The sequence below is a fragment of the Ptychodera flava genome, chromosome 1 (assembly GCF_041260155.1).
Source record: "Ptychodera flava strain L36383 chromosome 1, AS_Pfla_20210202, whole genome shotgun sequence".
NCBI lineage: Eukaryota > Metazoa > Hemichordata > Enteropneusta > Ptychoderidae > Ptychodera > Ptychodera flava.
Genome location: NC_091928.1, coordinates 20618231 through 20629473, shown reverse-complemented (window position 1 = coordinate 20629473; position 11243 = coordinate 20618231). Strand labels below are relative to the sequence as shown.

Here is an 11243-nt window from a genome sequence, read left to right as displayed (position 1 = left end):
CCATTTGGTGATCTTCTATGAAATGGCTTCTATAATTGGATGTAATCGAAATTGGCAAAGATCTCTTGATAAATTCACTCACAATGAAACTGGTTAAAGCCTTGTTTGCTGTATTTTTTGGCCTTTTTGATTACCCGCCAAATATCATCCAATCTTCAAAGAGACCATTTTGATTACAGTCATTAAGCCATAATAATCTTTGAAATTGTCACCTTCGCAATGCACTCAGTCGTATCAGTCATACCATACCTTTTTTGTACTTGCTCAAAAGGTAGTTATTAAGGGATTTAAAGTATATAACAAATTTCCTCCAGAGAGACATTGTATCATGTGTCACCATGGTTGCTGTATAGATTGGTGGGTAGTCTACTTGCAAATGTACAACAAATTTTAGACTATTTCTGTGGTCAACTGTTCTGGAACATTGTAGATATCTTCAAGAGACACTACCCCTAAGGGATCTGTACTGTTTATTGCCACACACAAGTTGAAGAGTCTGGGCTGGAAATTACCTTTTTTTACATGGCAAGTCAAAATGGATGACATCTGGAAGTCCCCGTTTACTCCAATAGTATGTCTAATTTAACTGTCTACTTCTGAAAATCTAACAGTTGAATGGAGATCATACTCTAACATCTCTCATGTATTTCATTTTCCAGTCAACACAGACACTGTACCACAAAATACTTGATTTTCCTTATATGCTAATCAAAGGTGCAAAACTATAAACAAGACAAAAGCTACCCTGTACTCCATATATCCACTCCTTTTTATTTTTCAAATCTCATCATTGACTGTTGTTTGAGAAAGTCTGCAAGATAGCTTGGAGACAATACAAGCAGTTCAGCTGTACACTGCGGTTTTATTCCATGATACATACATGTATGTGAATAATTGGTAGTCCAATGGGACAATTTCTAGAAATTAAAATTCCAAAGGAGAGGCTTGGTTGTCTTGGGACCAGGAACTACCGGTATGGTTGATTTCCAGCCCTGAATGTGCTGTGACATCACAGGTCAAAGGTGAAAGGGCAAATAAAAATCACACAGGCATTATTGGAATAAGAAAATTTAAGTTTAATGATAAACTGGTGCATAAAACTCATCTACAATTCAAAATAAGTACATGGTATAAAATTATCATTGATACACAGATAGCTGAGACTCTACAATTCAATTGGGCATTAACTGTTTGGACACTACAATAAAGTCACTCAACTTTTCATCCTAGTGCGTAAACTTTCAACTCGAAGAACTTTGAAAGATGCTTGGAACGGAAGTATATATCATGGCTTTGAATGGTAGTACACATGTATGCTAGTACGTATCCAAGAATTGGCTTGTTGAATTCAGCCTGTTGACACACAACTGTTGCATATCATGCTTTAGTTAACCCTTTCATTACCATGGTTTGGTCCAACTCCACTTCTTCTGACAGTAAAGTTGGACCTCTACACAGACAAATAGGGGTGTAAAGGTTATAGACTTGATCTTTTCTTTTCTTTTTGCTGGTCTACAGCTTGCGTTGACTCCTTTAAGAACGTATACAGAACAGGAAGTTTGAACATGTTTTGGTTTTTGTAAATATTAATTTTAGTGCTGTTCATACAAGTTCACCAAGAGAGTGGGGGAGATTGGTGTCTCAAGGACTGGTAAATTTGAACCAGTTTCCTTGTCTATGGCACTAGCGTCCAAGATTACTCCTAATTTGTATGATCAATATGAAAGAATAGCTTTAACGTTTCCCTGTGTAAAGTTTAAGCAAGATTGAAAACTCATTTTCATGTACAACTGTGTATTTGACGTCAAAATGCCCGTATTCATGGTTAAAAATGCAGCCTTGGCTATAAATAGTTTGAGAATTTCAGATTCTCTAGTGCAATTTTGCTTGTAAACATGGCTTTGAAATGCAGTACAACTTTTAAGGGTTAGTTACTCAAAAGTCACAGAATAGCAACAAACAATTCTTTGGAGACATTTAAAGCACCACAAAAAGTTATAAAACATACTTGACGATGATTATCTTTAAATACAATGGTACAAAAGTACAAAAATAGAGTTTTCTTTGAGTGTTAATGAACTCTGTCATGGCGCTGCGAGTCGCTTGTATTCACTGACTAGATGACAAATAAGTTATTAAATCTCTTCCAAATACTCAAGTTGGCTAGAAAATGAAAAATTAATGATAAAAAATTACCATACTTTCATCTGGCATGTTTTGTTGATATCAAAGTGTTACCATGGTTTTCATACAGAATCATTAATTCCTGTGGTAATATGTACAATTGAGATAATTTTGGGGGACAGCTGGAATGTTATAGTAACCCTGATTTGTTAAGCTGTTTCCTTTAGTGACTCATCATCAGCAAAAAATGATAATCACTGTATTTGTAAAAAGGTACATACAGATATGTGCTCACTCCCATAAACTTTAATAGTATGCACCTCGGGGACAGATATTTGGACACTCGAACTTTTACAATTCTTTTCTGATCTCACACTAGTAGGAGTCAAGTTTTTAACCCTTTCACCACCATGGTTTGTCCCAAATCCATTGTTTTCTATGGTAAAGTTGGACCTGTATACAGGGAAGTGAGGGTGAAAGGGTTAAAGCTCTTGGTGTGAGATACTTTTTTCACTATCTTAGTTTACCAAAAATCAAAAATTTTATTTTTCTCCATAGAGTTAACACAGGGAGGGTGGCCATTTTGAATTTCAAATATCGGTAAATCAGTTCCAAAATTTGCACTGTAACCCTGATTTTTATTCTCAATTTTTAAAGAGAATGGATGAAAGATTCGTTGAGGAAGTTTGAGCAAAAGTTTAGGTCTTTCACTTTCGAGGTGCATGCTATTTTAAAAGGAAAAGAGCAGTTGTAAATGTTGATGTATTCATTGTTTTTGTTCTATGAAACAAATAAGTTTTCTTACTCTTCTCAGTGAAATGTGTTGAAACAAAAACTATTAGCCTTGCAAACACAGCCCATCATGTAAAATATGCAATGTTATTGTTACTGTGCGAATTCCAAACTGGATCAAAATTCAGTCATCATCAATATCATTGTTCACATACAGTCTGTGCTGACAAATCGAACATTAGGTAATTCGACATTTCTTTTTAGAGTAGAACGTGGGACTGTGTTTTACGAACAGAACACAGAAAACAATAGAAAACATATCAACAGTTACAGCTGTGTTTTAAACAGCCATTTCCATGGCGATCTTAGGGTGTGGTTTATAGTCTTTCAGTTCAAAATCTTCAAATTTGAAGTCATTGATATTCTCAACTTGCCGTTTGATGTTAAGAGTTGGAAACGGACGAGGTGTTCTCTGGATCTAAAAGAATAAAAGAAATGTCAAAAATTCAAAATTAATGATGATCGCGACACAAAAAATTCCTAGCATTTAGGGTTCTGTGGTTTTTGTGATGTTTTTTATTACTATGCAAATTATCACTATGCCAATGCTACGCTGAGAAAAACAGGTATATATGATCACTGTTCAGATTTTGTTTTGAAATGTTCAAAAGCCCCCAGCAGTTAAACTTCCAAAGCCCTATTTCAGCAATTCATCATATGTAGGTGTGATTCAGATCATAATTTTGTATTTCAACTTTCCCATTACCCAAATTTCATCAGTGGAAGCAGTGTACTTCTTTGAAACTGGGACAAACTGGTGTGTTTGATGCAAAATATTGCTGATGAAAGCAATGTACCCGTTATATATTCTAGGCAGGGATTTGTCAAGATTGATCAGATCTGAAAAAGGTCATCCCATGAAAATCAATATTATCAAAGCATGTGAAGCAGTGTATTCAGAAACCGGAAAGTGATTGACAGTGGATTGCAACAGATGTACAGCAATGATAAATTACCAGCTGTGTTCATTGACGTATGAGACAACTTGCCAATTCAATGACCCCAATATGACCTTGCATTCTTGTGTTTTTGATAGACAAAAATCAGCCAATTGACAGCATACTGAAACACCAAACCATCTTCACTGAATTCAGAATTAAATTGCTGCAGCAACTCTTTTGGGAAGCAAAGGTTTTTCCTTGCAGAAAAAAATTGAATTTGGTCACCATATACCACCAAAAATACCAAATTTTGAGACCATAGAAGTCATGAAAACAGTTCATTGAAAATGACAAATTTTCAGTTCTCACCTGTACAAGCAATGGTTCGACGTGATTTGAGTAGACATGGGCATCTCCCATAGTGTGTACAAAGTCGCCTGGTTTCAGACCAGTGACATGCGCTATCATGTACGTCAACAAGGCATAGCTGGCGATATTGAATGGAACTCCAAGACCCTGAAGATATCAAAGAAAATAAGAGTTTGATGAATTTGTGAACATGACTAAGAAATGTCTGAAATAATAGAATAATAGTGTTTGATGTATTTCTGAATGCAGCAGTTTCAAGATAAGAATTTCCATGGCGAGAAGATATCTTCATATTAACAATTTTGAAACAAAATTTGATTGAAATGTGTAACTTTGGGCGACGCACTTGGACTTTGACGGAGTACACATGCTTGAAGCTTTGCTAAGTTCTAAGGTAGCATTGGAAAGTGAAAGACTTAACTTTTGCCTAAACTTTTCTCAATGAAACTTTCAAACATTCCCTTACAAGAAGTATTGAAAAAATTTTAAATTGTCTGTCTCCAAGGCACATTTTACCTGAAGATGATGAAATCTTTTCTTAGTACAAATAAAAAGGCATCCACAATATTTGATTATAGAGCAAATTTATCTGATTGTCTGAATTTAATTTTTTACATTGTTGCAATTGTGCAGTTATCGGTACTAGTATTGCTATGTTTGTGAGAAGGGGCTTTTGGCGTATTGTAAAAGGCCATAATTGCCAGTGGGTGAAGTACTGAAGGTATTACCATTCTAAGCATACGTACAATGGCAACTTGTACCTGATAAATTATCAGTTACTTGAAAGGTTTCCAGGAAAACTGTAAATGAGAGCAGACTTTTTATTGACTGGACCAAGGACTTGCTTACTTACATATCCCTAGGCAGGCTACTCTGCCATTGTAAATTTCTCCCAGTATCCTTAGAACGTGTTTTCATTCAAAACTGAGAGAACAGATCGAAACACTGACCACTAGAGGGCGCACTCTAAGATCTCCAATAGTCACTTGTGCATGTGAAGCCAGCCCTTTCATTAAGCACAAAGTGATGTACCGTAACGGTAGTTATGTTCTGCTCCATGGAGCTATGGCCAGTAGTTGGTAAAAATGTACGTTTCACATTGTTGAAGCTATTGTGCTATGGGGAGTTGTATGCCATTGTACATTATAGAACCCAAACGTGTAAGGCAAACGTGCATGACTAAACACTGTAAAAGTCTGCACGTTAGACATTTTAGACACGTTAGGTCCGTACACGTTAGGTTTGCACGATACACGATAGGTCAGCATGATTGGCAGTATAGAAATTGGAGTCATGTGGAGAACCTAAAATGACATACACGTTAGACATTTTAGACACGTTAGGTCCGTACACGTTAGGTTTGCACGATACACGATAGGTTTGCACGATTGGCATGATAGATTTTGACCCATGTTTAGAACCTAAAATGACATGCACGTTAGACATTTTAGACACGTTAGGTCCGTACATGTAAGGTCTGCACGATACACGATAGGTTTGCATGATTGGCATGATAGAAATTGGAGTCATGTCTAAAATGACATACACGTTAGACATTTTAGACACGTTAGGTTTGCACGATACACGATAGGTTTGCATGATTGGCATGATAGATTTTGACTCATGTGGAGAACCTAAAATGACATGCACGTTAGACATTTTAGACACATTAGGTGCGTACACGTTAGGTCTGCACGATACAAGATAGGTTTGTACGATTGGCATGATAGAGGTAGACCTTACCGTGTTTGTAGGCCATCACGTGAATCTTGACAAATATCGTATAACGTGCCGACCTAAGATTCACGGAGCTAACGTGTCTAAAATGTCTAACGTGTATGTCATTTTAGGTTGTCCAAGAGTCAAAATCTATCATGCCAATCGTGCAAATTTATCGTGTAACGTGCTGACCCAACGTGTACGGACCTAACGTGTCTAAAATGTCTAACGTGTATGTCCAGATAAGTCAATGGTACCATATGTCAATCGTGCAGTCATGATATACACGTTAGACACTTTAGACACGATAGGTGCATCCATGTTTGGCGTGCACGATACACGATAGGTTTGCACGATTGGCATGATAGAATAGGACTTATTTGTACGCCCTAAAATGCAATACATGTTAGACATAGGTTCTTTAACGTTAGGTCTGCACGATACACGATAGGTTTGCACGTTTGGCATTTTAGGCACGTTAGTTCCAACCTGGCATACACGTTAGACATTTTAGAAACGATAGGTGCGGATATGTTGGGTCTGCACGATACACGATAGGTTTGCAAGTTTGGCTTTTTTGGTCACGTTAGTTCGGCTGTTAGTTCCGACCTAACATGTCAAACATGCACTACTAAAATGTAAAAATGTCTAAAATGAAAAAATCCCGACTTCTGGCCATGGATGGCTCCATGTGGCAAACCTGCCGGTCAAGACCTGTACAATTTGTAGATTCATGTCAATCTTGTCTCTGTTTGAGGTTCCTCCACAACATTGTTCATCATGCGCTGAGTTTTGCAGGGCATTAATCAGCTGTGAGCTATTGTGTACAGAGGGGCTACTAGTATGCTGCAAGAACTGGACAAATAATTACCATATCTGCTGATCGTTGGTACAGCTGACAGGACAACTCTCCATTGCACACGTAGAACTGCATGAATGCATGGCATGGTGGTAGTGCCATCTTGGGTAAATCTGTTTCAGAAATAAAGGACAGAATGGAGAAGGTATGTCATAAACAACTTGATAGCTGATTTAGTGAAAGCAACTACTTGTTGGTGACAATAACATCCTCTTTACCCTGTTTATGAAATTGTCCAGAGGGTTATACTCAGTTGAGTACTATATATTTCAAAACCAAATGAAATTCAAGACATTGACTTTTGAGTAAAATTTGAATATTTGCACAGATGACTTTACAGTTTTTTGTTGCACTTTGCATAGGTTGTGTTCTATTCCACAGATTGTCATTAACGTCTTTGTCCCTAAATTGAAGCTGGAGATGCATTTCAAGGTGCACAAACTGTGTGCTTAAATGTGAAGTGGTGTGCCGTACAGTGCAGTAACGTGCATTGCAATGCAGTGGTTTTGTGCAGTAAAGTGCAGTGCAGCACAGCGCAGTGCAATGCAGTGGTATACAGTCCTGTACTGTGTAGTACCATGCAGTTGGGAGGACGATGAATCTTACCAGGCGGGTTCCAGGCAGTCATGATAATCCGCCGGTCATTGGGGTTGCTTCTAATCTGTTCTATCACCTGGGCCAACTGGTCCACACCCTGTCCGCTGTAGTCGGCATGCATGTCTTTGTACTCAGCGCCAAAATGCCTCCATTGGAAACCATACACTGGACCCAAGTCTCCTGTTAGCATGGTGACAGGATAACATTTGTCACATTCCTACACAACATCATACCCTCATATCGTTTCATAACTGACCCTTCACATGTGTTTATGTTACACAGGCTGTAACTTTTGATATATTTCAATTTGTTGTAACTAAAGTAGTTTCTTGTCATATTTCCAATATTCAACTCGCCATACAGCCTGTGTCTGCCTGTGTGTGTGTGTGTGTGTGTGTGTGTGTGTGTGTGTGTGTGTCATGCCAATTCATCACATATGTCTCCCTCTTTAAAATGGCCAATAGCTGCGACTTTTTAAGATTTTTTCAGTAATTTTGTTTTGTATGACAACTGAAGTTCTTTTTCAACTCCACAAAGTATGTTGAAACACTATTTAGCCTGTCAACACATCACCTCTACGAGTAAAATGCACTGTTATCGTTGACAACTGAGTATAAATCAGGACAAGAATTTCCTTGTCATCAACAACATTACATGTTGTACACATGAACACCTTGTCTTTCAAATTGCTCGAGGAAGCCTATGATAAAGAACCACAAAAAGTACTTAATTGAAATAACATACCTACAAGACAGACAGTCACACAGGGTCTGACACACACAATACACAGACAGACAGACATATACACACAGATACAAACAGAGATGCATACACCCACATAGATTCTGTACCTTCCTCTCTGTGTTGAAGCCCCCTATTGTCAAGAAATTCCCTGGACCCGTTTGCATCCCATATATGGACATTCTTGTCAGCTAGTTCCTTGGCATTGGTAGACCCTCTAATAAACCACAGTAGCTCCTCCACCACTGCACGCCAGAATACCCGCTTTGTTGTCAGCAAAGGAAACTGATCTGTAGCAGGAGTAATTCACAACTTGATGAGTCAGAGGTTTTTCTCTTATTTCCAATAGAGACAAAGGCATGAATGAGTTAAACAAGATTACAAAGACAGAAATCAACCACAGAAACACAAGACTTTAACCCTTTTCCTGCCAAGTCGGTGAAAATCCGCTTGAAATTCGGTGTAGCTAGAAGCTGAGCAGCCACGGCCGTATTCTCCTAAGGCGGTGGAAATCGGGCTACTTTTTGGTACCCCCTTTCCTGCCTAGTCGACGGCACTACGTTTTGCTATCCCCTGTGCGTTTAGGGGTCATCCGAGGACAGGTTTTCTGACAAGGAACGCCTTTTCCCCTCGAAATGGGTTCGCAGGGAGTCGATAGACAGGGAAAGGTGCAGAAACCTGTCCGCCAGTCCCCCACACCCCGAGGGGGGCTGGGTTTTTTTTACCGCTTTTTAGCGGACTTGGCAGGATAGCATGGTGACGTTTTCTGGCGGAGTTGGACGTACTTGGCTGCCTGGCACTATACAGATTGCTGCCGAACTTGACCAACTCGGCAATGCTAATCTAGAAGGCTACCTCTTGCAAAGGACTTGGCAGATATGCCGATGGTGCGAGACGAAAGTCACTTATTCAGTTGTGCGTGACTGAAAATGAGAACGTATTTTTGACGGGACGGCTCGACTTGTTCCTCCCATGGAACGGATATGAACGACTCGGAAATACCATTACAAACTGGTGTCCGACGTACTAAGCTGGGCTTCAGCTCTGCAAGTTCAAGCCAGGCAACGTCCTTCACTGCCTTGGCCGTGCCATTCAATGGACGTAGCTGTTGATTTTTTATTTATTCCACCGTCCGAAGTATTGGCTCTGGTTTGCAGGCAAACGTATCCTCTTGCCGACGCATTGGTAACTATGTACGCTGTTTGCGTACAGAGAATTCAAAAGGGCACATGAGGTCAATATGCTACATGTACGGGGATACCCGCCTGCATTTAGCAGGGACTGCTTTTGTTATGCAAACCAGCTAGCAGTACAATATGGCTGCCAGCATGTGGACACGTCGATGGCTAGAACAATGGAAGCATATTGCGTTGCACCCGTGCATCGCAAAAGTGAACTGAAGACTTGGGTTAGTGACTGGTTATCACTGGTTAGCTGCAGCCCAAGCCATGTCGGTAAAAACCCGTACCTGACTGAGGACCACTCGATTAAGTCAGTAATGAACGGTAACACTTGTAAGCCAACTCCCAACTGAGCTGGCAAAACTACGTAAAGCTGTGCTTCAATGGCTCAGCCATGTCGTTAATACAACGGCAAAAACGTAGTTTTTGTGCTACACTGCCAAGTCGTTGGAGGTACGTATTCAATTGACCCTACCCTGGGGAAACAGGACAGGTTTGACGGTGCTGCTGCACCCCTAGCACGACCCTCAGGGTCTCTGACTAACAGACGAGTGAGGTGATGTTTGTGCCTGGCGGACGTACGTAATACTGAAGGAGTTTATTTCCGAAAAAATAAACATGAAACGGCAATAAAATGACGCACTCCCAGGGGCAACAAAGCCGGTGACCTCAATTTTTTTCTGCAGCAACCCTTGAGCTCCTTCCCCTGTCTACGGGCATGTAGAAATTATCGAAGTCTAACACGTATAAGTACGGCTAAAACTACCCTGAAAATGGGCGATTTCTGCCAAATGGCTGGCAGGATAACATGCAGGAGAGCCAATCTTTTGCAGGCACATATTATGGGGCGGTTTTCTACTGACTTGGGAGAATAACGGACAAGGGCGCTCGGCAGGAAAGGGTTAACATCGCCGTTCCCCTATCAACTTCTCTCCATCCAGGTCTAATTTTTCACCAAAGAGAAGTAAAGATTTTTCCCATAGCTTTGGTGGAATTGGTTTAGAGATATTTACAGCCATGGAAAATATTCAGTTATGCAGCTCAACTTCGGTAAGTTCTCAAAACAACACAAGTTACAGCAAATCAGCAGTCTTTATGGCCTGAAGGTTGAATTATAGGTAGTATGCGCCTAAAAGTGAAAGACTGCAAACTTTTGCTCAAACTTTCCTCAATGAAACTTTCAAGCATTCTCTTACCAAATCATGGTAAAAATCAGGGGTCACCATGCAAGGTTTGGTACTAGATTAAAAATTACATGACAAATACTGACATTGGAGATTCAAAATGGCTGCCACCCGTTTAATTCATTTGGAATAAGGAAGTTTTTAAGGTTTGGAGAAAACTTGGATAGCGTGTTCAAGAGCTCTAAGTGGTACAGGGGATGTAGAAAATAGCCGGCATCTGGCAGCCAGCAAAAACAGCCAGCTATCAGCTAGCTAAATTTGGCGGCTGTGAAAATTAGTTTTAGTAAAAAATTGGGACATTTACACCAACTTTAAGTGCACATACATGTACACTACTTGTAACTACCTGTACTTTGATTTTTGCCACCTGTAACCAAAATTTTCTACATCCCTGTGGTAGATCAGAAAGAATGGCAAAAATTGAGAGTCAGTATATCTTTCCCGGGGGATCATTCTACTTGTACGCCTTTCACATCATGATAGCTTGGTCCTGCACTTTCTGTATGGTGGATGCCTGTCTGATGCAAGAAATTTTCCCATCAACCGAGAGATCAAAATCTTGTGATAGAGGGTGCATTTGTTTTATGGAGGGACTGTGGAAAAAGCAAAGCAAAAAAGAACAGGCGCTCTCACCCCTGAGACTGTATCTGCACTGAGCACCGAACACTGACACGGTCCCCGTACCAGTACGGTCTTCTTTGTGATTTCCATGCTTGATAATGTGATCTATCAACTCCAGGTATTGATATTCGTCATGGCGATCAGCTGGTCGATCCAATTTAATCTTTTTGGGTGT

At 39.8% G+C, this 11243-nt stretch overlaps 1 protein-coding gene across 1 annotated transcript; it reads right to left on the bottom strand.

The window, feature by feature from the left end:
- Positions 1-1052: 1052 nt before the first annotated feature.
- Positions 1053-11243, bottom strand: LOC139132547 (thymidylate synthase-like; the record flags this gene model as incomplete). Its single annotated transcript, XM_070698855.1, has 6 exons — positions 1053-3334; positions 4167-4313; positions 6757-6857; positions 7351-7521; positions 8193-8372; positions 11081-11243. Coding segments are annotated over 6 exons (900 nt in total), but the record flags the coding sequence as incomplete, so codon positions are not given.